The sequence below is a fragment of the Astatotilapia calliptera genome, chromosome 15, assembly GCF_964374335.1.
Source record: "Astatotilapia calliptera chromosome 15, fAstCal68.1, whole genome shotgun sequence".
Taxonomy (NCBI): domain Eukaryota; kingdom Metazoa; phylum Chordata; class Actinopteri; order Cichliformes; family Cichlidae; genus Astatotilapia; species Astatotilapia calliptera.
In genome coordinates this window covers 13,921,486-13,948,528 of record NC_137436.1, presented here as the reverse complement: position 1 = coordinate 13,948,528, position 27,043 = coordinate 13,921,486, and the positions used below count along the sequence as shown (strand labels likewise).

The 27,043-nt window shown below is 39.7% G+C and overlaps 1 protein-coding gene across 8 annotated transcripts in view; it reads right to left on the bottom strand.

Moving 5' to 3' along the window:
• The window catches only part of LOC113037171 (rho-associated protein kinase 2-like), a 38,364-nt gene extending 12,159 nt beyond the window's left edge, over window positions 1-26,205 (bottom strand). For all 8 annotated transcript variants that reach the window (XR_003274596.2, XM_026193933.2, XM_080289566.1 and 5 more), the window contains exons 1-25: window positions 25,713-26,205; window positions 20,531-20,612; window positions 19,925-20,025; window positions 19,134-19,271; window positions 17,258-17,518; window positions 16,486-16,630; window positions 16,090-16,228; window positions 14,116-14,207; window positions 11,926-12,085; window positions 8,939-9,035; window positions 8,767-8,846; window positions 8,258-8,306; window positions 8,027-8,162; window positions 7,007-7,098; window positions 6,544-6,790; window positions 5,544-5,650; window positions 5,275-5,434; window positions 4,689-4,849; window positions 3,161-3,345; window positions 2,632-2,701; window positions 2,357-2,460; window positions 1,650-1,836; window positions 1,136-1,229; window positions 802-887; window positions 400-588 (exon numbers count right to left, since the gene is read on the bottom strand). Coding sequence is in view for 7 of the 8 variants with exons in the window: in XM_026193933.2 (XP_026049718.2) it covers window positions 400-588; window positions 802-887; window positions 1,136-1,229; window positions 1,650-1,836; window positions 2,357-2,460; window positions 2,632-2,701; window positions 3,161-3,345; window positions 4,689-4,849; window positions 5,275-5,434; window positions 5,544-5,650; window positions 6,544-6,790; window positions 7,007-7,098; window positions 8,027-8,162; window positions 8,258-8,306; window positions 8,767-8,846; window positions 8,939-9,035; window positions 11,926-12,085; window positions 14,116-14,207; window positions 16,090-16,228; window positions 16,486-16,630; window positions 17,258-17,518; window positions 19,134-19,271; window positions 19,925-20,025; window positions 20,531-20,612; window positions 25,713-25,808 (3,258 nt within the window). In the remaining variant the exon portion in view is untranslated. The remainder of the gene's footprint in view (window positions 1-399; window positions 589-801; window positions 888-1,135; window positions 1,230-1,649; window positions 1,837-2,356; window positions 2,461-2,631; window positions 2,702-3,160; window positions 3,346-4,688; window positions 4,850-5,274; window positions 5,435-5,543; window positions 5,651-6,543; window positions 6,791-7,006; window positions 7,099-8,026; window positions 8,163-8,257; window positions 8,307-8,766; window positions 8,847-8,938; window positions 9,036-11,925; window positions 12,086-14,115; window positions 14,208-16,089; window positions 16,229-16,485; window positions 16,631-17,257; window positions 17,519-19,133; window positions 19,272-19,924; window positions 20,026-20,530; window positions 20,613-25,712) is intronic.
• Between the last annotated feature and the right edge of the window lie 838 nt (window positions 26,206-27,043).

Here is a 27,043-nt window from a genome sequence, read left to right as displayed (position 1 = left end):
CATCCCTACCAACCCTCAAACACTTTTCATTCAAATATGGCCATTTCTGGCTTCAAAAAACCAAGATGCTGAGGGAAATAATAGAAAAATTGAGGCTTTTAAACAAAAGTAAACAAACCAATAGATAGTAATAAAGCTTCATCCATCTTCTATGCACTCTCAGCTCAGGTCCTGTAGAAAGCACTCCAAATCTCTAGCTGACACTAAATATTGAGAAATTCTAGAAAATCCCAAGTCTTTTCCCCCCCAGTATCTCTGTCTGTCCGTCTCCTTCTCTACAGTAAGAATTTTAATTGGTAATCAACATTCAGCCTCTCTCAGTATCTCACTGATTCTTTCTGGCAAATGTATCTGCTTATACGCCGTGCATTTATTTTCTGGGAGTGTGGGCGTACTGACCGTCTCCATTTCAGCCAGCTGGTTCTGGTATTTTACGATGGCGGTGCTGAATTTCTCCTTCTCTGCTTTCAGCTCCAGCTGCAGTTTCCTGTTCTCCTTCTCCTTCTTGTGCACCTCGGTGTCAGTGCCTTGGTGGCCTCCCCGCACCTTCTCCCTCCTGTTCATCACCTCAGCCAGTTTGTTCACAGCCTGAGAGAAAAAAAAAAAATAATCATGTAATATATACTTTTACAGAGATCTATTTATGATAAATACAAGCCTGGTAAATTCAACAGGAAAGCCTGCAGCAATATGTTATATGTTTCAGTAACTTTTACCCAGAGTTCAACACAACCAAGAGTAGCATGCAAAAAATAAAGTGTAGCAGACTTTCCAGACCTGTGCAGGCACCCAGACACACACCTGAATTTTTAGCGTTCTTTCGTTGCACAGCTGCTTATCAAAGGACTCTTTGAAATAGTTCTCTTCATCTTTTGCTTTCTGGAGTTCTATAAAAATAGCAAATCAAAACTCATACATGTTTCTTAACACAATGTTTCAGAAATTTGGTTAACAATTTACAGGACAAATACTCTGTTTTTCGATAAACACAACAGTGGCTACTTTTCTGACAATTTTACATCTTTATCTGCGTAAATAATGCCAACTTTTAACACACATTCTATAACTTGGAGGAAATGACTTCTTGATAGAAATTTGTTTTATCGGTTGCTCATTACAGAAGAGTGACGCTCACTTTGTTGCATTTCTTTCAGCTGGTTGTTGAGTTCTTCCTTCTCACTGGCCAGGTTGGCTACATCCACCGTCAGCGTACGATTAGACTCTTCCAGCTGTGAAGGTGGATAGAGCAGAGGTGAGGCGATGTTATCAGTGGATACTCTGCATAGCAGTCAGGTGACAAGAATACTTTAACTCATTTCAAAACAAAATGTACTTTGAGCTTTCCAGAATGAATAAAAGGGAACAAAGCCAAGCCAAACATTAGTGACTCTTATTGTTCTTAATAGTTTATGTGGTTGCAAAAATGATGGTCTTGAGGGTAAATTGCTACTGACATAACTAAATATTTCCCAGGGCATTAAAGATACCTTGCAGAGTTTCTAGCTACAACCAGTGGTATACAGAAGTGTCAAGATTTTCTGAGAAGGTGATAAGTTACAAAAAAATGTAGCAACAGCAGGCAGGGACTTCATCCAAACAGCTAACAAACATTTTTTGGCTCGAACAAACAAAACTTGAGCCGATCTTACCGAGCTGATGGTGGCCTCCTTATCGCTGAGCTCCTGCTGGTGCCTCATCATCATGTCGCTGATCTCTAGCTCCTTCATGATCTTTTCTTTCTCCAGATTGGAGAACTGGTCCTCAACGACAGAACGAGCCAACTTCTCAGCGTCTGCTTTGGTCAAGCTTTCTTCCAGCCGGGTTGTCAGTGACTTCCTGCAGAGGGAAAGAGAGCATGAATTACCATTATCTTATTAATTACCAGAGCTGTATAAATCCTAGAAAGACAGGAAGATCCCTGCTGTTATTACCTAAAAATCAACAGCCTGTAGTGCTACCATGCACTGATATTTCTGGGACTTTTTTGTCTCTGCTGAATTTGAAAGCATTATATGTCCACAATAATGTTTGGCTCGAGTGCATCTGGGACAGCTGCTAATCTGGTTCAGCTTCATTCAGTCTGTGAAAGGTCGTGTCCTTCTGTTTGGCTGAGATTAATTTGAACAAGGGAAATGACACTAATGTGAGAAGACTGCTATATTCTTCAAGTACAGATAAAATGAATTTTGTAGAGTTGAGATACACATATTTAACTGCCACTTTAAAAACTGCAAGTTTGAATGGTTCGTTTTTTGCTGCTTATGTCAATTTCCATACTAATCTGGTGATTAAGTGTTTACAGTGTTTTTATACTGAATGCAGAGTCGGCTTATCAAAGCACAACAGCCACAGTTACCTTTCTTCCTGGTATTCTGCCAGTTGCTGCTGCACCTCTTCGTACAGCTTATTCTTCTCATCACGCTCATCCGTCAGCTCACGGATCTGCGTCTTGTAAAGGGTCTTTGATAAAGAAATCATGTAGACCCAATCAGTTTTTAGATTACACTTACAGAGTAAACGTGTGAGGAGCTAGGGAAAGCCAATTCACTTAAATGTACAACTGAAGTGATTTGGCTGTCACTGCTGTTTGCAGATAGCATGCACAAAAAGGAAAAGAAAAGAAAGAGTTACTGTGAAACAGTGCTGTGCCTCCAGTTGGTCCTTCAGTTCCTTCAGCTGGCCATCAGCCTCCTGCTTTTCCCTGAAACAGGACCAGAAATCTGTCAGTCATTGCTGCAGGCCAACTGAACACCAGAGCCAAAGCAATGCCTTTAAATCAGAGGAAATGAATGAGACTTGCCAACAACATTAAAAAGTCACTAATACTCTTGCTATATTTGTATATGCATATTATGCTCATTAGATATCATGGGTGCAGTCCAATACTCATACTACCTACTTAGTTAGCCAGAAAAAGATTTAGTATGTTCGAGTACACTGTATTTTAAAAGTACCAAGTTGTGCAATTGCATGTGGTTGCATTCTGCATAAAGCGAGCCATCATGCTTTTCAGGGCATTTTGATGCACAATCCTCTGCAATGTAGACGTGTCAAAAGTAGTATGAAGACTGTATGTGCTATTAAATACTTCCTAAGGGCAGCTGCAGTATATACTGAAATTAAAATGAACAAGTATGCAGGATATGGACATGTGTCTGACCTCCGTAGTTCCTGGTTCTGTTTCTCCAGCATCTGCTTCATGTCTAACAGTTGGTTGAGTTCCTGTTTGAGCTGTTTCTCAGAAGACTGGAGCACAGACACCTGCTGGTTTTGCATCTTCAGTTCACTCTGGCTCATACTCCGCTTGTGCATCTCCTCCTCCAGACGTGAGGTCAGGTGCAACACCTGTAAAGACACAAGCAGGGATGCAAAGCAGTGGTTAATCCTACTAGTAGCTGGTTAGACACAGAGGGTATAGCTTCAGAACAAGTGAGCACCACTTTGTACAAAATGCTTGAAAATAAAATCAAATGCTCATTACAAGAGGCCGTTGGTCACCCACCTAGCTTTCCTCATTCATCACCACAGAATGTAGATATTAAGTCTGTGATAATGTTTTTTTTGTTCAGTCAAAGCCATGACCAGGTGCAGAATATGATTTTACCCCCAAATGAATTTTTCTTCAGTGAGTAAAATCACAATGTGAAATTTCAACAGTCTAGAAAGTTTACGTCAAGCAGTGTGATGATTATTATATACATAGTACACATACTGTAACGATGATAATACCAACTGAATGCATTGCAAGGCACGATTTCTTTCCATGGCACACCTTCCTTGTTGTAGTCATGATCACTGCACACAATGGAACCAGATTTTCTCCTTCATTTGCTACTTTGTTGACTTTTATCTATTCTGTTCAGGTTTGCTTTGTTTTTCCACAGCAATGGATTAGTTTACCTAATCCATTGCTGAGTGGATTAGGTAAACACCCTAATTTACTTTAATTTTAACAAGTGTGCGAAAAAGTACTGTTGGATTTATGAAAAGTGGGAAAGAAAACTTCAGGTTTAGTAAAAGGTTTTGAGATGCTCGCTGTGACACAAGTTAGAAAAAAATGTTTAAATCCTGAAATATTAAATGATAATGATAATAATAAGAAGAAATAAATAAATAGCATCTGGGTTAGTGCCAGGAAATGACAGTGTAAGTGATGATATCCAGAAATGATGGAAGTCGTTTCCATTTAGTATTTTATTTTATTTTTTGAGGATTTTATGGCTTATGGACTTGGAAAACTGTAAATAATGACCCAAAAGTGGTGTGGTAGTAATAGAAACCAAACAATAATATTATTAATAACAATAAGGGTTACAATGATAAGTAGTAGTAGTAGCAGCAGTATTCATTTTAAAGACTTATGATTAAAACTCCTAGAACAGCCAGGCCATTTGTTTGTATGCATGATCAGAAATACATGTAAATTTGTTCATGCTACAAAAAAAACAAAAAAAACCTTCAGATCTAAAAATATTAAAACTGATTTGTGTATGAAAGATTTGTGAGCTCGATTCATGAACAGATTTGTGTGTACACGCCGTTAGTAAATGAGAGCTGCTGTGAGGTTGTTGTTTTAGAGATTGCTAAAATGGGTAACATTGAAACTCTTAATATTTGATGTAGGATCATTTCTTCAAAACAATGTCTAAAGTTACTACTTTGTCGTTCATGTTTCATTTGGGACAAACCTCTTCAGAAAGTTTCTCCTTCTGTGCCTGAAATTCATCCAGCTTGTTCTCCGCCTGCTTGTAATCACAGTCCAGCATGGAGTAGTCCTTTTTTAGCTGCAGCAGCTTTCCCTCCACCTGCACCTTCAAGCTGCGCTCCTCCTGCAGGGTGCACTCCATCTCTGAACCGAAGGAAATCGCAAGGAAAGACATCAGCAGGACAATCTACACTGCACTCGACACTGGAGTATTGCCAGATCATTGCTGTCTTTCAGTAAACTTGCTTGTGGCATGAATTAAATGGACTAGCATGAGAGGGACAATCAGCAACAAATCTAAACATCAGTCTGTTCCGAGTTTTCTGTCAACCTGCTGGGAATGAACTAGAATTATTTGTCAGTAATGTTTAACATCAATCGACCCTTCATTTGTTTCTTCAACAGCTTTTAAAAGCAGCAGAAGTCACCTTTTCCCTTTCATGACTGGCTTTTGCTTAAGGCAATCCCTTACTTTGGTTAGGTGAGTTAAATACGGTGTAAACCATCACTTTTACATTTGAGAGTACTCTCCAATCAACATTCCCTCTTCCTCCCTCCCACTTCCTCACCTTTTAAGGCCTCGGACTTTGCCTCCTCTATGGATTGGTCGGTCTTCTTTTTATCAGCAAGCTTGGCTTTGGTGGCCTTGTGCTCTACCTCCTCCTGCTCCAGACTCTGCTGCAGGGACTTCAGCTTGAACGTAAGGTCGATCTCTTGGTTGCTCTTTTTCTAAAGGGTCAAAAATGGATATTGGAGTCGTAGTGTCTTATTTAATGAACAAAAGGAGGAATACTTCTCCCTTCAATTTGGAAATTTGTAATGAGTAATCAAAAACAACCTTCTCAAGCTCACTGAGCTTCTCCTGTAGCTCCTTTTTTTCAGTCTGGACCTTGGAAAGAGATGACTTCACTTCTTTCACCTCTTCTTCCAGCCCTGAGATGCGTCCTGTAATGGAGCAATGGGAATTGTTTAAAAGAATGAATAACATTTATTACATGTATTCTTTTTATTTGTCAAGATGCTACCATAATGAGGCTCTATACGATGTGACAGTGTTGAGCCAAACGTGTCGTAAATTAAAAACTGTGCCTGAACTGTTCAGCTTCAGACATTACATAATATCCCAGCCCACATACATCTTTAAATATGCAGAAAACATTGCACTCAGTGTTTCTTTTCCCTGACTCCACCCACACAGAGATTCTGACATGGGGTGGGGGGGATCATCAGGCATCACAACAAACAGGTAACACTGTGGTCTACGTACATCCCCTCTGACCTCAGCCAGTGGCCTCTCTGCCAGGAGTGAGCATGCTTAAGTTTCCACAAAAGGTTCTGGCTTGGGTTTTCCTTTGGCTTTTACGGCCACTTGCTTCACTCTCAGGCTTTTGAGCAGATGTTTCCACCTATGATCAGACATTTCCCAGTGCCCGATCCAGAAAAGTGATTCACATCTAATGTTGAGCCTTCAACTCCAACTTGCATAACATCTTTTTTTCCTGCTGTTTACTGCAGCCACTTTTAGGGAGTATAAAGATCACACTGATTACCTGTGGTTAGGGTGAGTAAATCAGTATTTCACTGCAGAGGTATTCATTCGATGACCTTTAACTATCTGACAAAACAAATCAAAGCTTGATGATGAGGTAACTGCTGAAAAAAAGATTAACTATAGCTTAACATAATTTTACTTCTGAACATTGCTAATGAAGGCTGTAGTTTACCTACAACTGGCTACCAACAAGAGAGTCCAAACAGAACTCACATAACCTTTAAATCTGTTTACGACTATGTTAATACCTCTTGCTGTCAGAGTGTAATAGAGAGCCACGTCTCACCCTGTAGGTCATTAATAGTTTCTGTCCCCATGTTGCGGCCTCTCCTCTCCTCCTCCAGTTCGGCCTGCAGCCCCCTCAGCTGCTTCTCCAGCTCCATCTTGCTGTTTTCAAGCTGGCTGCACTTTTCCTGCATCTCCCCGAGGCTAACCTCCAGGCTCTGGGCTTGTTTCTGCACCTCCGCCTGACTCTTCTTTAACCGCGCTACAGCCTCTTGCTCAGCCTGAAGCACAGCATTGACGTCCTCAAGCTACGGATATTAAGAGAAGGAAAATAAATAACGAGAAGATGAAATTGTTTTTATGCTGAAGGCATTCAGAATTAGGGATTACCAATTTGGTATGTTTTTATTAACATGAATAAAAACACATATTAAACACAGAAAAAAAAAAGTGCAGTGATACGGAAAATTGAAAATAAGAGAAAGACAACACCATGTTAGGTGACTTTAAAAAGCTTCCCTCACTTGTTTTTGCAGCTGGATGTTCTTCTCATTTGAGATGTGTGAATTCTGGTTCTTCTTCCTCAGATCCTCTAGCTGGTCCCTCAGGTTGTTCACTGATGAGTAAAAACAAAGTCATTTTTAGTTAGTGTAGTATAAAAAATTTCATCCATCCATACGATATTATAATACTGTCAATCCACAACTATGAATATTTCTGAGCCTGACATATAAATACACAATTTGACTTGCCTGAGTCGAATATAAAATCAAATGACAACCAAAATTATGGAAAGATATTTCACAAGTTATACATCTGATGTTTAGATTTGGTGCTGTGCAATAATCTTGAGCAACTCCTTAGATTTTAGTAGGAAAATGGGTGCAACATGTACAGTTTGTACACTTCTAACAAGCTTGAAAGTCAGTGCTCGGCGTGACGACTTTTATTCTTCAAAGCAGCCTGAACTCCCTTAGACAAACTTTCTTATAGTTTAAGTAGTCTTCAGGAATATTTCTCAAGACTTATGAAGGATGTTAGAAATTCTTCTGTGGATGTTGGCTGCCTTTCGTTGCTGTGATGCATCACGTTTTTGGTTAAAAGCTCTTTGCTTTGCACTTTGTTTGTGCAGAAATATTATTTTATTCATTTTATATTTGGAATTTTTCATAGATTTAACTAAAGAAACGAAAAACATATGCGTTTTGGATTTTGTGGCTGCTCGTAACAAAGTGGCAACTTAAGATTGTGAATCATCAGGCTTAAAGAACCAGTGTTACGTAGCTTAAACGAAAAAACAAAGCAAAATGAACAAATGGTCGGGTACAAGGACTGGACTGAAGACGAGCAAAAAAAAAGAACAAAAAAAAAGAAGAAGAAACGACAAAAAAAAACAAACTTCAAAACTTCTGTAGTACTGCTCAAAATCACTTTAAATAAAATAAGAAGTCCTCCTTTGAAGCTCCTTTTAAGCAAAATGTAAAGAAATGAAGGACAGCTGAAGACTTTTGCACAGCACTCTACATTTGTTCATAGGTGCTCACACTCGTTCTCCAGGCTGCGTTTCCTGTCAGTTTCGATCTCCACCTTGCGCAGATTCTCAGCACTCTGGTGCTGCAGCAGAGCTCTCTCTCTCTCCAGCTGCCTCAGTGAGGCCTCGACTTTCTGCCTGCTGTTCATCTGATGAGAGAGGAATTCGCACACAGTACGAGTGGAAACAAACTCTGACCTTCTTTATCCCATCAGGTACATGGTTGAAATGCACCCGCTCTTACCTCCTTGTCTAATTCTTTGGCGAGTTTGTCTAAACGGTTGGTAGCATTTCTGGGTGGTGGAAAAAAAGATTAAAATTTTTCACAATTAGTTAAAAATTGTCTTTTCAAAAATGTATTTATACATTGAAATTCTTCTTGCTTTTTTTTTTTTTTTCTCTGCCGCTTTTGGATTTCCTTTAACGTCTCCTAATATTGGGATTTCTAAAAGCAGCTTTGAGGATGGGATGTCACTTCCTGTTTTACAAAACACTTCTATATATCTGGAAGGAAGTGACACACCATATAAAAAAACTCTTCAGGGAAACCAGTTATCCTTTGGTGATGTCTAATTTAAAAACCTTTTAACCAAGACATTTAATAAGCTGACTGAACGCTGATTAACATATAGCTAATTTTTGCTATATAACTTTGCACTGTCCACTTTTTGCTGTAACAAAACAAATTGCCAACGTGTGGGACTAATAAAGGTTATCTTATCTTATCAAACAGGATCATATGTTTTATCTTACCTGCACTTTTGCTCCAGCTCATCTTTGGCCTGCATCTCATTGTCGAGCTTCTCTTCCAGTTGGGAAACCTTTTTCTGCAGCTGCTCAAATTGACAGATGAGTAAATACAAAAATAGCATTATTTGATTTTCATTTTCACCTCTCCCCCCAAACAAACAAAACAGAAAACTACCTCTTTCTTATTGTCTGAACAATTCTCCTTGTCCTCTGAGATTTCCTCACAGTCCTCTGAATCTTTTGCAGAACTGCTTTTACTTCCCTTTAGCAGCCTGAGAACGAGAGATGGACGGTCAATAACCATGAATGCTTGTAACTGAGTCAACGTCAGGTGGATTTCCAACTCTGACAGCATCACACACCATCATCAGGTCCACATTTCTACAAGCACGAGATACATTTTGTCCCAACCAGATCCATTAAAAGACATTTTTTGTCCAGTGTTACGTGACATTAGAGAGCTTAGAAAGCACTTACAGTGATACCTATAAGCCTAATCCTGAAACCATACACAGTGGAAAAAGCAATAAAGTGTTGAGATCTTTTTGGTGTCTTGGCAGAAATCTTCCAACCCACGCACTTTTTGCCAACTGTTAACCATCTCGGTGGGCTTGTAGTGGTGGGAATTATTGAGTGACTCGGCCACAGGGGCTGAATAACAACTTAACTATGTAAAGCCTTTTTATGACACCAGTTTTTGCAGAGTGAATTTTTAAAATAAAAATACCTGTGCTTAACAACACAGACAAATTAAGGGTGATTTTAGAAAAGGTACACACTAATACGCAATTAGACTGAAGGTACGAGTACGCACTCACATACAACGCATTCACCTTTTACATGAGAAAAAAAAAAATCAAGATCGGAAGGAGACACATGCTAGAGTACTCTTAGTGTCGGCCGTGAGGTTGGATAACTGGTTTTGTCAGAAAGGGCATCCAGCATAAAATCTTTGCTAAATTAAACAAGCAGATTCATCCGCTGTTGTAACCTTTCTGGAAATATGTAAGAATTATAATTAGCCTGATCATTTTATACTGCTTACAAATAGCTTTCAATTAAGTCTACAGCATTACTGCTCAAACCTTTTCAGCTCCCCTCGGTTAAATGTAACCAGAGATGGGCAGTAATGTGCTATCCAATTCCTTTTTTCAAGTAAAGATTAAAGTAAGGGATTGTTATTGCAAAAAAGTAATTCGATTACTGCTACTTTCCCGTAAGCACGCTGCGTTACTGCGTTACTAAACCGTGATTTTGTTTGTGAGAGTGTCTCATGACGTATGAACGTGCGACGTCTGTGGCAGCAACAGACGTGTGTAGATAAACAATGGATAATATGGAGTGCGGGAGAGAGTACGAAAGCTTGGAAGTACTGACATTACTTTGAGTTTTAATCTGTACAAAGTGACAAAAACATTAGAGTACGCTGTACACTCTGCGTGGGAAGAAAACTTTTTTCCACAGAGAAAAATTAAACTTTAAATCTGAGCAGGCACCTAGCAAGCCGCCACGGGAATGTGAAATTCACAGGGAAACCCCCGGATCCCCCCACTGACATGACCGCTGCGACACCGGACAAACCTCCACCGGCCCCACTCCTGCTAAACAGGTGACAATAGATTAAATCTTTGACTTTATTTGTCTTTTGCCGTGTTTTACTATTTGAAAGAGCGAGTGTGAACACATATGCAGGAATATGTAGAAAATAGGTTTAAATGTTCAACAAATTTCTTCAGATTTAATTTTTTCTTGATGCAATGTGCATAAAGTTAAAAGATTTAAACTAATAAAACAATTTTTAATAAGGGACTTTTTCATTTGATTCAATTTATATGATGGATTATGCAGAAAAAATAAAATTGGGCTGAAAGGTCTGCTTTATAATGTTTTCAGGTTGTGTATCATGCTAAGTAATAAAGTAACTAATTACTTTTAAAAACACGTAATCAGTAAAGTAATAGGATTACTTTCTTGGAAAAGTAATCAGTAATTAATAATTACTATTTTCAAGTAACTTGACCAACACTGATTGTAACACATGAGCCATTTAATTGAGCTGTTTTACTGCAGAAGCAGCTCCTGTGGTATTTGGGAATAGCTGCACTGTTGTGTAGCCAGATGGAAGCGACGTTGGTCAAGAAAATGACTGGTGATAAGGGGCACCGGCTGGTTAACCACAGAACAAATTTCAAGGCTCAGTCTCCCACGCACATGACTGGCTCAGCTGTTGTTAACGCTACGAAAAATGATCACTAATGATGTTGCAAAGAGAGAGAATGATATCTTATTCTGGTGGAGAACGCGTTCAGCATACCTGCTGTCTGGGTTTATTTTGAAAATGTGCATGTGAGCATAGATGACTCATGTACAGAAGACCAAATGTACCTACGGGTACAGAAAAGGTAACCTGAAGCTCATCTAACTGACTAGGTCCAGAAGCGTGGATGAGCAGCTGTGATAAAGACAGGTTTGTTTCTTTATCTTTTGAAGTTGAGTTATTTTGTGAAGTTTCTATTTTGTTTTTGATTCTTTGCTTATTGAGACTTGACTTTGTGTGATTATGGCAGATCTTTAAAGGGTATAAATTAATCTATTGAAACGGATTGTGAGCACAGCGTTTCATGTATGATGATTAGAAAACTGTGGGCGTTTTTGATCTTCACAACCAACTTGCCTTAGCCATTTATAAAGTGAATTTTATCCAGATAATATGTCTTGAACAATAAACGCTTCCATTTTTAACACAATAGCTTTGTTTGGGTGATTGCTGCCTTAACGGCGGTTGAACCTGCAAGTGTTGTTTCATTCTATTTTTTGCTGAACAAAAACAGGGTTTACAAAGCAGGATTCATCACAGGCGACAAGGGCAGTTAAAGAGGCTGTCAGAACAAGGCAGCAGTGTGGAGTTTTAACAGGCCTGCAGTGTCTGACTGGTGAGGCATGGGCGTGAAGCTGTCTTTTTCTCTCATATTTTAAGCACAGTGTTGTTCTAAAAGCCCGTTGCAAAATATCTACACACGTTGAGCTTTGTAGCACAAAAATCTCAATTTATAAAAAAGAAAAGAAAGGAAAACTAAAAGGAACGCAAACATGAACATATCAAATACTTAAGAACAAAAGCAGAGTTAAAGTAAAATAAAAATATGAGATTCAAACACTTACTGATCCTCCTTGAAGTAGGTGAAACCAATAAATGGTAGCTGGTTGCCAACAAAGGCTTTGGGTGGAGGAAAGGTCTCAACATCTCCTTTCTCAACCTCTATGTCATCGAAGTTACTGGTGTCTATGTCACCTTTCAGCTCTGGCACAACTGGGGCCACAGCTGGAAGACAGGAAGAGAGGGAAAGAGTCATGAAGCGAAAAAGGGGAACGAAGGAGGTGCAAACCAGGAGGGTTAAAGCAAAGAGAAAACTGCTGTTTTACATAAAATCAGACTGAAAACAATCCTGTGCTTGGGGATTTAAAATTAAAATACATCAAAGACATTTGAGTACAATTTTTTTTTTCAGCAATTTGAATAAATGCATGTCCATTTTGGCTTTGGTTACTTTAGGAGTCTGCAGGTTGGCGTGAGCCTGACACCACTCCTTTTCCCGTACAGTGCTTGCTTTGTGCCCCATACACAGCACCTTTCACAAGCCATGCCAAGAGAGAAGGTTCCTTTTGCGCTCTCTTTTCACAAGACTGACTCTAAAAGTCTGCAGACAAAAATGTGTTAAAGGGCCAATCAGATAAAACTAAGCAAGCCCTCGAGCCTAAAAATAGATCCTAATTAGAAAAAAAAAAAAAGCAGCGATTTTGGATGAAGTTCTTCAGACCAGCGCAGTTCTGGCTCTGAGTAAAGAGCTTATTACTGCGGGTCAAGACAGCCCCCAGTGTGACAAATGTGACTCAAAGATGGTGCAGAAAACACAGAGAGAAATCAAGCGCAGGGATGAAACAAATGAGGGGGAAATAAAAAGAAGAGATAGAAAAAAAAAAAAGCCAAAATGTGGTGAGACAGAAAGAGACTCAGGGCGCTCAATGGAGGCCCTTGTGGCATAACTTCCCAGAATGCTCTCTGATAGCGGGTGACTAATGACAGGCAGCCACGGCCACAGAGAGAGTGAGAGAGCGGGAGCAACCCTCCAAACTGGGACGCCCCTCTCATTAGACCGGTCCACACAGGCCGCACAGCCTGCCCCACCCGCCGCTAAGGGGGGTGCTGCCTCCAGTCGCATCCATCCATCCATTCATTCATTCATCCTGCCAAGCATCCATCCAACGACCCGTGGTGCTGGTTTCGTTGCCTTCAACCCTGTGCTTAATAAACATGAAGCCAACTCAAATGATAAAGCGCCGAAATCAGGGCCCAGACGCTGCGGGAAGTAATATCACCCTTAGACACAAAGGGCCGAGAGGGATGTGCAGCTCAGCGGGACTTCACAATGGAAGCAAGGTCGTGTTTGGAGTGGTTGCATGAGCGTGCACATGCAAACATGAAGAGAGGCGAGCAGCAGAGCAATGGTTTCGTGTTCCAGATTGCCAGGCTGTGATCAGAAGTTCTGCCTTAATCGGAGCCAGGTGAGGCTGAGACAGGGCGAGGCAACGAAAAAGAGTCTGAATGTACTTACGTACAGACACAGAGGTCCAGCTCATACTTCTAATATATCCCTTTCTTATTTTTTTCTCCTTCTTGTTTCTTTTGTCCTTCCTGATACAAACAGTCTAAACCTAAATTTAAAAAAAAGAAAAGAAAAAATATACTAAAGTACAAACATTGGTACTGATTTAACAATTATAGTATTAAATAGCTAAGATTTTTTCTCTTTATTCTTTTCCTAATACACCTGTGAGTAAATAATTCTGTTATATTATCTATCTATCTATCTATCTATCTATCTATCTATCTATCTATCTATCTATCTATCACCTTAAGCTACAACATAGTGTTCCTTTTATCCAGTCACATGTGGTGCAGGACTTCAATATGTTCAGTACACTCACCAATTTATGATTTTAGACTGGTACCCATACGTAGCTGATTATTCTGCATAATTTTCTCTCCTGCTCTGCAAAGTACCCTGTCATATACTGTCAGATATGAATGGCGAGCATATGGAGAGCATGTGTACCATACAAGTAGGCTTAATGACTCAGGAGCTGGAAATAAAATTCGAACTCAGACTGAAGCAAAACAGAACTGCAGAGGAATGGGCTGGAGATGATAAGAGAAGCAAAACAATGGGAACGGCAACAAACCGTGAAAAAGAAAAACATTTGCACATTACCAGAAATGGAAATGTATGATGCTCCTGCATTGTGGCATAATATAGAGAGAAGTTTTAAAGACAAGTATATGGATACACTTACTGTCACGGATGTTGTCAAAGGTCCACTGGTTGTTCTTAAAGAAGGGGTGACATTTTATCTCGTCCACTCCGGTGCGGCCCAGACGAACCTTCCTGCACACAGCGACAGGAACAAGCAGTCAGACGGTGAGCAGGTTTGCCTAAGTGTGACACAGTGCAACGCAGTACAGCACACCCCTTTCCTCCTCTCCACCCACCATCACAAACATGTCATCCCAAACACATGGAACTTAGCGGCGTGACCACTCTGCACTGACCACACTGACCAGCATGGAGAGCCACCAGACCGCTGTTGGACAATGGATACGCCTGAAAACCTCTTCAGTCCAAGTTCCAAGCAGTAAAGACAGGACGACTGGATACCAGGCAGGAACATCAACAATTCTGACTCAAGAACTCCTAGATCTTCCCTCCTTCTCTTCTCTCTCTCTCTCTCACTGAATCTATACACACACTCATTTTCCCTCTTGCCTCATCCCCTCGCCTCCCTCCTCCACCTCTGGGTACAGGGTTGGAGGGGTGGGGCAGTTTGGGCTTGCCACGTGTGGGACATTCCAGATCCAGCCAAGGGGAAGAGAGGGCAGAGGTGGGGAGGAAAAAAAAAAAAGAAAAAAAAAAAAAAGGAGCGACTTTAAAACCTCTGCATGAAAAAGTGACATGCAGCCAAATCAGGGTTACAAGCCATGTCTCGATGCCCAGAAAACTGCAAAGGAGAAAGTTACAGACGAAAAGGGAGAACCAAGAAATGGAAAGTGGGACAGAGAAAAGGTGGAGGAAGACATTTACGAATGAAGCGATGAAAAACACATGGTGAGAAAAGAGAGATGAAAAATTCCAAAACAAGCAGGGTGGTTGTGCTTACTATGTGATTCAGCATAATGAGGAGACAGTGATGGAGCATGTAGGTTAAGTGGTGAATGCAGTCAGTAGTCAGTGTTCAAGATGTGTGTGTGTCAGTCGTACACACATGCGAGATTCTGTCTGTGGTGAGAGAGCAGTGAGTGAGAAGGTAAATAAACTGAGTGAGGAAAAATGAAAGGCTGCTCTGTACTGAAGCAGAAAGGGCCTGTGTTCGAGCTCTGTCGTGGGCAGAGTTACTAATGTAAACAGGAAGTGGTTTCTTCAAGGGGAGGGGACACTATTCGGAAACATGACCCATATGCCCATTCATCCAACTTTTACCTTTACAACTAATTTGTAAGGTATCTTAATCAGTCTTCAAGCAACTTAAAGAAGTCCAGACGCTTTTCTTTCCAAGCTCCTTAGACATGCCTCTCAGTTACTTTGTGAGTCATGGGCAGACATCCCTGTGGTTAACAATATATGTCCGGCAGGAAATCTAAAGTGCAGGATCAATCCAAGGAAACAAAGAACAATACCACGATGATGTGTATTTGCAGGCAAATATACGTCTATGTTTTTTATCACTTAGTGCTTTCCTTTGTCTTCCGCTCACCCCACAGGCAGCCACGGCAAACAGCTGCTTCTCCCTGAACTTGGTTCCTTCCTACTGTCGTCGAGTGCTTCCTCATAGGGGATTGCCCGATTGTTGGGGTTATTTCTCTAAACACTGCGTGCTAATCAGACTTCTTGGTGGTCGTTGCATTACATTCAGAATCGCCTGTGCTTTTGCTAGTGTTGCTGACATATGGTTCACCTCATTGCTTAAAGGCTTTTTATTACAGTGTTGTATTTATCTCTAATGTAAATTCATAAACCTTGTTAACAAGGTTATATGTACTATGCACTATTTGATCAGTTCTATGCTTTACTAACATTTCAGCCTGCTAATTAATGACAGGATTTATTTTTTTTAAAGGACAGATATCCAAAAAAGCCCCAAATTATCGAGTATTATTTGTATATAAAAGCTTGAAATAGTCCTTAATATAGTATTTTCCCTTTTTACTAACAAATTCTTGTTACATTACAAAAACAAGGGCTTACAGTATAATCTATGGTTTCATATACAAACCTGTCAGTAAGGAAGGCACAGATGAGATCTTTGGCATTTTGAGACATCTCTACATCATCTGGGAATACGAGCGAGTTCTGGTGGTTCATAATCTTTCCGTACGTTCCGATAAGGGACTCGGCATAGAAAGGAGTTTCACCTAGAAGAAGAATGAGAGGTCAAATTCTCAAAACACAGATCCGAGAGCTTGAGCAAAAACTTACATTTTTATAATTACTAACATAAAGGAAGTTACATAATATCCAAACAGCAAGAAAACATAACGTAATGTTGAGTTGACCTCTCATTATCTGGTAACAGTCAGAACAGCCTGGGCTGAATTATACATGTAATGGGAATTAAATCATGTTTGCTTTCTTAATAAAAGCTTAACTGAATGAACAGTACATAACTTACCAACTAGCAATTCAAAGAGAAATACTCCTACAGACCACCAGTCACACTCCCGGCCATAGTAGTCATCACCCCCCTGAGACTGGAGAACCTCGGGGGAGATGTAGTCTGGTGTGCCTACAGCTGTGTCACATTTCACCATACCTGTCTGCAGAAAGATGAATTTACAACATAACACACAGGAAAGCAATAATAAAAGATTGGAAAGGACTTTGGACAGAAAGCAGAAAAAAAGTTTAAAAAAAAAAAGCAAAAGCAAAATCATAGTGTGGATCAATGAGCTTGTGAAACTAGCTTAAAATTGTTTTACTATATTTTCTTTCAAAATCTTTAGATGTTGGGACAACAACTATGCAAAAAATTCTTTAAAAAATCTTTACCATGTGGACCACAAACGAAATGTGTTTTAAGACCATTTCAAGTTTCTTTACCAGACTGAGACTAGGGAAGGAATTGCATGACATGCTCTGTCTACTGGCAGATATTCAGAGAGCTCAAATGAGTGAAATGAGCTATTTTGAAATTGCTGTGGTGAAAACAAAAGGATGAAAAACACTTCCTGTCCCACAGCAGCAGAGGCGGGACTGCCGCCTCACTCGAGACTAGTTGTTTAGCACATAACTTCTGTGGCCTTTCAAAACAACATGATGTAAGAGCTTCACTTCACCATCTGAACACCTGGTGGTGCACTGAAGCTCTGAATAATCAAAATGTCATTTTCCTCTTCTTTCAACTAACTCAGAAGGTTTGTGACACAACTAGAAACTCGACATACCGAGTCCATCTTCATGCATGTGCCAAAATCAGCCAGTTTGAGGTGTCCGTGTTGGTCCAGCAGCATGTTGTCAGGCTTAATGTCGCGGTGGATGAAGCCCATCGAGTGGATGGCGTCTAGCCCCAGCACTACTTCTGCCGTGTAGAAGCGAGCCCATTTCTCAGGGATGTCGTAGTTCATGGTGAGTGTGACCAGGTCTCCTCCGGGCATGAATTCCATCACCATATAAAGGTGCCGATCATCTTGGAAAGCACAGCATAGCTACAAAACAGTAACGAGTAATTACAATATCATTGATTACTTTTTTTTATCTCAAACTTAATGCTGATATGGTGCCAGGTTATTACTGAGGTGTATAAACAGAAGGTACTGCTTTGCGATGTAAACATAAATATCATCTGTGCTGTCTTAATATATTATTTGATTACTCATGATGAATGTTTTATCTCCGGGTCTTTAAGGCAGCATTAAATTGGATCTCATTTAACAAGCACGCTGTCTGCTTTTACCTCATCCGATATAACAAGACTCTTACTATATATTGGTTCTATTGGTCTATTCCACAAATCATTCGTTTCATTTTCTTATCATAAAAATATTCTTGCATCCCTACCCAACTGTTTTACTGTTCATTTATTTTAATATAATCTCCATATGCCATTTCTAAACACTCGGACCATCTGATTACACCGCTTGTTTTGACAAAGTGCTTGCCATCTGTACCTACTATCAGTACCTAGTGCATGCAATAACAATAATTCCAAATAAATTATTAAATGTTTTAGAGCTTGGTGGTGCGCGAATGTAATTATTTGATTACCATCTACAGAAACAACCAGTAACAACCTAGTTTATATTTGACACACACAAAAAATATATCAATATCAACCTATAACAATGTTCTACAGAAAGTTTCAGCATTATGATTCTATGATACCAGTTTTAAAATGCATAAATATAGCACGCTGTAAATGTGTGAACTTCCTTTATTGCAGCATCACTAAGTAGAGACACAAAACAGTATGACCGGTTTTCCCACATGCTGCGTAGGGGTGTTACCAGTCAGCGCTGTATTGACTACGTCACATGGAGGAGCTCATTATCCTGACATCAAGCCAGGGATTGGTTGAGAATAAGCCAAAAACGGGCTATGGGCCTGTAACGGACCATTTTAAATGGCTTTATGTTTATTATTGTAGTGTATTTACCATACAGAATGCTTCAATAAATGCCGGTTAAAGCTAGAGCTTTAACCGGCATTTATGAATGGCACAGTGAACTGTGTTCACAGTCAGTGATTTCTGAAGGTGTTCCTGCGTCCATGTACTTATTTCCATGACCGAATGAGGCCAGTTTTTAATGCAATGTAGCTTTCTCTCTCGTGCACAGAGATTTCTCCAGATACGCTATAAATATAAATCCTGATAACATATTTAAAGTATTCACAATTTTTTCATTGAGAAACGTTATCCTAAAATTGTTGCACAGTTGGTAGATGCAGTATGTTTTTGTAGATTGGTGAACTTTTGTCCATCTTTCAGAGAAACTCGGTTCTTTTTATCATGTTATTGAGCCGTTGTTAATTAAACTAATTAGCTGCACACTGTTTCTTTTCAGCATCACTTAATTTCCCAGCCTTTTGCTGCCCTCTCACAACTTTTTTTGAGATGTGTTACTGCCATTCAAAATGGGCTACTGTTTTTCATGAAACGCTAAAACTTTTCAGTTTAAACATTTGGTGTGTTTTCTGTCTTCTACTGTGAACAAAATATATCTATGAAAACCTCTGTGGCTGAAAGGAGTTAAAACTTCTGTTCTATATGTTCTCCAGTGCTACATCTTATGAATATTTGTAGAAAAAAAACAAAAAACACACCTGGACGACCCAGGGGCTGTTGGAGAAGGCCATGATGTGTCTCTCCTCCCAGAAGAAGGCCGAATCTGACCTTTTGATCATCTCAAACTTGCTGAGCTGCTTCATGGCATAAACCTTCTTAGAGGCCTTGTGACGGACCTGCAGGGGAGGACGTGACAAAAAAGGAGAGATGTGAGAATGTAAATAGTGATATGTCAACAAGGACAATATGGACAAGATGGTAAGAAGGTCACAGTGACTAAGATAACGCAGGAGATAAAGAGAAACAGACACAGAGATAGGAAGCCATAATTGTAGGACACACCCATAGAAAGACATGTTTACACAAGATTTCAAACACAAACATACCATGTCCCCCATCCACACCCCCACACCAGACATCTCTCACACACTGAGCCTGTCCAGGCTTGTTTCCACCCAAGAGACTCAGCAGATACCAGATTCTACCAGCATAAGATGCAGATATATGGGAAACTGAAAGTTAGGGAGAGTAAGAAATGTACTGATTGGCTTAAACTTGGAGTCAGGCACGTTGGCAATTTAAAATAAAATCAAAAACAAAAAATCAAGTTATATATAAAAAAAAAAATCAAAAAAAAAATCACACATTTGGTATTTTTAAAGACTGTTGCTCCCTCTAGTGGTTCAAATATTTCTGGTAGCTGCTGGATTTAGGAACAACTGGAGAAATTCTACCTTTATATCACACTGCTTTGCTCTTCCACAGAACGCAGTTTAAAATTAAATAGCGCAAGTCAACAGACAACCTCTTATTGATCCCTTGAACTCACCAGCTGCACTTGTCCATAAGCTCCTTTTCCGATCAGCTTGACTTTCTCAAAGTCATCAAGCTTCATCTGAAGTTCTCGCAGCTCACTCACTAAGTCTTTATCTGCAGATGAGACACATACACGAGATTAGACAAAGATAAAGCTGATTTTATCTAACACTTTCCCAGTCTAATGAAATCTACTGCAGTAGTTTTGGAGAAAACATGTTATACATGTTGAACAAATTAACATAAAAGTAGATTTTTAAGAAATGAAATGTCACATTTAGCTATAGTCACTACATTCTGCCAGGTTTTCTAGGTTGAATGTGACTGCACCACCTTAAATAAAAAAATTATTGGGGGGGGACAAGGCTATGCAACAAGACCACATATCAATTACTAAGGTTTTGGCAGGAAAAATCTGTTAATCTCCCCAAAAATGTTAATTTGAATAGCAACACCAGGGAAATCTTTCATATACCTCTCTTTTTACCTTCTTAAAGAAACAGTGCACATGTTATATCGCAAATCTGATGCTGGACAACAGGGGAAGTCTTGCACAATCTAAAAAGTCATGGTTTTCATCACTAAGACACACAAATGCAAAACGCACACGAGAACTTACATCTGTTCAGAAAGGACTCTATGTTTTTGTTTTTCCGTAAGGGGGGGTAATTCAAGTCATTGACCAGTGCATTCATGGAATCCTGAAGGACAAGAAAGAGAAGAAGTTTTTATTAGAAATGAAAATTAACATTTAGAAATAGTGGTTAATTAACAACAACCAAAAAAAAAAAATCTATGTCAGTGTACAGTGGAAACACCAGTATCATTCAAAAATGGGAATATTCCTTAAGTTGAGCTGAATATTCACAGAAAATTAATGAAATTTAAATAATTTCTTTATCATTATATTGTCAAGACAATTCATGAAAGTCGGGAAGCTCCGACATTGTGCTGGCTAATAAAAGCAAACATCTTTAATGAAGTAAAGATGGCGGTAAGAACACTCCAAAATGTAAACAAGTGGGGAAACAAAATCAGACCGCTAAACCAAAACAAACACAAAAGAACAATGGAGGCTGGACAAGGAGACAAAACATGTCGTGCAACAACAAATAAAATTAGACGCGTGTTCATGTTTCGGTCGCTTCCATAAACACACAGACCCGCCATCAGGCCCACCGACACCAGCTCCAGTAAAGCTGTGGCACTGTCAGAGTTAAAGCTGGAGCCTCAGCAGTGTCATCAGTGCTTAAATCGGGGGTGTTGTGTTTCAAGTTGAACCAAAATGTGCCTGTGATCCACATGCATCAGGATGGCAGGGCAGAGCTGGGTGGGGGTAGGGTGTGGGTGTGTGCGTGGGGCGGTGAGGCGGGGTAGGTCAGAGTGTGCTATGATCTCTGTTCCCTAATAAAACAGGGGTCGTGTTGAGTCATCCAGCATGTCAGCGAGTGTAGGGGCTGTATCTGGTTGTCTGTTTGTTCTAGGACATATGAGTGAGTGGAAAGGGGCATGTGGAACAATTCTGCACCTTTAAATAGCAGCGGTGAGGAGCGATCTCCCCCACCACACATGGGTGGAAATAGACCTAAAGGCTCAGAAGCTATTGTGGGACGAACAGCTTATGGACCTGGATTCAGGCTGAGAGCTCGAGGATAGGTGATCATTTTACAAAAGATCAACTGGTGTAATGGTCGTCGTTATCGCAGCACTATGGGAACTTTGTTTTAAAGAGTTTCAGTGATGGTAATATGCAAATACAGTCTAATGTTAGCAGTTTCAAACAGGGTGCGCCTGTAGTTTGTTGCAATGTGTGACTAAAATCATGAAGGACTTGTTCAGGTTTTTGCAGCTTGGTATCCAAGTCCTGTTTTCTAAAATAAATTTAAAGTGAATTCCTGCATCTTTTGCCACTGCTTTTGTTTCTGATACAAAAGGCATACAATAAAAAGATTCACGAAGGGATTTATATAGCTGTGATCAGGGTATACAAGTTAAAACAAGCTTAAAGTGGGAACCAAGGTCCATCACAACTTGATGCATTAAGCATACAGCTTCAAGTTAAAAATAAATAAATAAATAAATCCCGATTACATATCAGTACGTTCATACGGAAACATGAAAATGGAAACATGAAAACATGCTGGTTGCATTCCATTTAAGGAGAACTGTAATTGTGCAAGGCAGTGGATCCCCAAGCTAAAGCAGCTAAGCATAACAACATATTTTAACATCTTATTTTCAACTGGGTTTTTCCTAAAGAAAACAATGGACGCCAAAGACTGGTGTAACCCATTTAGGTATCAGACCAAATTCGTTTGGATATAAAAAGCCATCACGTCATTGTGTTATCCTGTTAGACATCAATTTAGATAACATCAAATTAGACATTTGATCACTGAGTGTTTTTGTTATCAGACGCTGTTTAATTCTAGAAAATCACTCTGTGTGATGTAAAGTGACGTAAAGGGGTTAAGATTTAAATGCTTCCCCTCTTATTTTAGTCTCAGATCAGTGAAAGGCGAAAATGATTAGACCCAGCATGTTTGTCTTTCACTGGAATCTCGACAAATCTGAACACGATTCTCTAGTTTAGTCTTCATGGCTTGTTCTCGCCTCCTGAGAGAGCACCTTCCACCCACTTCAGTGTGAGCTGATACTGTCAACATAGTCAAGCGTCAACAATGGCTTAATCAAGTTGCTCAGGATGCATCAAAATGTACTCGGCCCATCCAGATCCAGCCTCCACCAGACACAAAACAGACATGCCTTCAACTGTTCTACTGATCCCAGATTTAAGGGTTTTTTGTTCTTATATACGGGGTGTCTGATCCATACACGTTTTTAAATCTTTACTAGGGAGCTGTCACATAGATCTGATTCCATCACTACAAACACTATCAGTCATTTCATGGTTAAGAGAGTAAACAAAAAAAGCACATTTACTGGAATATTCAGTGAATATGTTATAAAAATAAGTATGTGATATGTAAATATGCCGATGAGAAACTAAAAATTGTGTTTATGGCTTCCACAATTGTGCCATAAATGGACCAATGATGCATTATATGGGCAAAAGTGTAGGGCCACGCCTCTTCACATTTGAATTCAGGTGTTTCCGTCCCATTACCACAGGTGTATAAAATCGAGAACCTAGCCATGCAGGCTACCTTTACAAACATTTGTGAAAGAATGGATCGTTCTAAACAGCCCAGTGAATTTGAGCATGGTACTGTAATGGGATGCCATTGTCCTACTAGATCTGTTTGTGTTTAGCTGTAAGTGGTATTATCGCAAAGCGGAAGTATGGTATCGAGGACCACAGCAACTCGGCGAGGAAGTAAACAGAGTTGAACAGGGCGGTCGAGCGCATAAAGCAAAACTACATAAAGGTCAATAACTGCAGGGTTCAGAAACTCCTCTGGTTTGAACATCAGCACAAAAACAGTCTGGCAGGAACTTTGTGGCACTCGTTTCAATAGACGTTTCCAAAACATACAAGACAATCCTGTTTATGCTTTGTATATTTAGTAGCTGATTTGCAATTACCGGTATTATTTTTTGCAGTCCCCGATGGGCTCTTTAAAGGGGACCAAACTTTTAGCTTTGAACAGCACTACAATTCACTCTGCATGATTCATGGTTAAAAATAACCCTTATTCACTCTATACTGAACCTTGTTATAGCCCATCAGTTCATCCTGTCTAAATCGACCTGTTTAGCTCCTTTTCCTTCGAGATGACTTTTTTCTGATTGGCTGCAGCCTCACAAACAGAAGGCTTTAGCAGCACATGGGAAGGGTTCATGCACTACCAGCCAGAGGGAGCATAATGTATCTGAGATGACCATACTAGGGATATCAGCCCTCTCTGACAGGAACCAATAGATCTAATAAATGGAAATAAACAGTCTAGAACGGAGTGTGTAGAGCAGTCTGAAACATTGCTTATATTTAATATGACCATCCACTATTGATATATTGACAGAAAAAAACAAAAACAGTAACGAGTTTTAAGTTTTATTGTTTGTGATACTTCTGTGATAAATATGGTGCCCAGGTGTAGCTGACTGGACTAATTATACATGATTTATTTATCCATTTATACTCGTTTGTCAAAAATATATTCTCATGTCTTAAATCCTTATCCTTGCACAATTAATTGCTCAGTTAAAATTGACACAGAATGCCATGACACTGCGCAACAGCTAACATTAATTTACCGACTGAAGTGCATCGTTCTCGATTATAATGATCTGCGACTCAACCACATTATTTTGTTCAGTTACTGTGAACTCATTAGGATTTCAAAGCATTCCATAGACCTCAAACATTCAAACCTTTTCTCTGGGGTTTAGTTTTTCCTTTACTGGCCATCAATAACCCAGCAAAAGCATTAACACAAAAATAAAAGACAACAGGTTATTCTATTAGAAGTCTAAATTTGTATTGTACTAAAGAAAAGAAAAAACAACAACAACGTATATATACGAAAAATAACAGTGGACAAACAGGAAATGGTGACATGAGGGCACAGCAGGTTAATTCCAGGAAGTGACTTCAGCTTCCTGTGGTAGCTCCCTGCATTTTAAGCAGCATGATGGCCATGGAGCACAGTGATAAAAATCAAACATGACTACTAGTGAACTTTGGAGTGATGACTGACACGGGCTAAAATTAATTCTCATCATTTTTTTGGCCTGATTATGTCACAGAATGATGTAACCTGGGTCTGTTGTTGTACATCTGAGGGAGATTGTACTTTTGGATCATGATTCAGCACTGGGAATAGACATGGACCAAAGGGCTGCTTTGTTTAGGCAGCAGGTGCATACGGCATGAAATCTGGTAAACTGTCACATTTGTTTGGACAGATTAAAAAAAAAATATATAAATCCCTCAGCATGATTTATATGTTTTAATGCTCCAAATGTCACTAAAAGACTATGAATATAAGCCGTGGATTATGGTGTTCTGTCAATATCAAATGTGTGTGAAGCAAATGAATAACTTAAACAGTAAACAGACTCTACTGGCTTTTTGCTGAGTCAAAGTGTTACTGCAAACAGCTTACAAAAGTTGATCCAGGCTAGACATGTTCTCAAAGCTAACTCTGGGTTGTCAAGATGAAAATATTAAGCCTATTTTAAATCTGCAGATCAGCACTACATAGAAATGGAAAACTACAGACAGCCTGCTGTGAGATCCTGAATTTATTCTCAAAGATTGAGGCTTGAGGAGTGTGAGCAGCTGAGCTGAATATGTTCTCAGTGCAGGCCACCACACCAGACCCCTGAACAGGTAATCCCAGACAGGCATTGACTGAGTGAGGGAAAGGGAGGAGTGAATGTAGTTCATAGCTGATCAGATTGTAAGTTTCATTGGAACTTCCTTCACTCATTTGAATGACTTCCAGCTTCAGTGAGTTGGAAAACTATCACATCTAATTATTACTATGCAGCATTTTCCATTGAATAATTCTGTTTAGGGAGGAGTGTATGGCATTCCATACAGGAAAGGTGGGGCTTCCCTCTGCTACAAAGGCCAAAGGAGTATGATTAGCTTAACCTTAGTTCTTATCATTTTCTGCGTGATTAAGGCTACAGGTCAACAATTTCACTTTTTCAGCTTTCGGTTGTTTTTTTTTTTTTTTTTAAATTGTTTTTACTGTAAGACCTTCCTCTAAAAACTTTTTTCTCAGATGACTGACAGACTAATTACTCACAAATATGTGTCTAACTCACTCCCTATCTCTCAGTCTGAAGACCATACTTGTATTAGAGCTTCAGGGTGAATGTAAACTCACCAGCAGGGTTGCCAAGTTTAGTGCCGACTGTGGATTCCTTATCAGGGACTCCAGCTTCTTCAGCCGGCTTTCCAATCTGCTCTCCGCTCCCAGCATTATTACAATGAAGTGTATCCAGTTCAAATGGCATTAAAAATATAAAGAAAAATTTAAAACAAACAAAAACACCTGCGAGCCTGTTGTTTTCGCTCAGGTAACAGGCTGGCGATAGAGGCGCACTTCGCTCTTGCTTTGCGTCAACTCCTCATGTCAGCTCTTGAAACTGCGGCTTGAGTTGTCTGGTTAATTATTTATCCAAGGCCCAAACAAACCGTCTCGCCCAGTTTTCATTAGTGGTCACACACACACACACGCAAGTGAAAACCAAGCGGGTGTGTCGAGGTAAACTTCACTTTCAGATAAGTGTCGTCTTGCTATCAGGCAGGCAGGTAAAACTAAATCAGTCGACCCAACATGCTCAACCTGTAACAAAGATTAGTCAAGCAAGGAGAACACAAGTTTGACTTCCGGTTGCAACTATCAACATAAAAGTCGTGAGAAACTGCGTAAATCTTAAGGCGAAGACTTAAATAAGACTAAATAAATTATAAAAATCTGGGAAGATATCAATCATTATGAAATTGTCTTTTTCCAAACCTTGCAAATCTTTTTTGTCCATACATATGGACAGTAAAACAAGTGAATGATAAATCATCTTTCATAAATAACCTAAATAACCTCTCAAGGTCATTTAGAAACGTTTCTATAACATTTCTATTAATATCATTTTAACTTGATTGAATAAAGTTAATACTACTACTACTAATATCACTAATAATAATAATGATGATGGTGATAATGATGATCATTATTATTTTATAGCGGGGTTTTTTCGGTTGTTTAATGCCTTTATTTTATAGGATAGTTTTTACATCCGGTTTGTGCTGCCTAATTGTGGGTGACTTCCTGCAAGCAAGTCCCGCACATATCCCCTGCCCTGTTATTATTGTGGAAAACTTCCGTCCTGCAGTTTCAACCCCTAACTTGAAAACCTGGAAGTTAACACCCCCCCCCCAACGCTGCCCTCCCAGAATCGTCCAGTCACGGCTCCCAGTAGGTCCACACAAAGCCGGAATTCCTGCTCTCTTATCTCATTCATCTGATTTACCGTCACTGCAAAGATGGTCGACTTCCACTATTTCTGGAATGTTGATGCGTTGCCTTTCAGAAAGGCTTCCACTAAAAATAGGCATTTACTGACCAGAACCTGTTAGCACACGGTTTATAAAGCTGTATGACGAGTTTAATAATTACAAAACCAACATGCCTCACAAAAAAGAAGAAACCCCCCC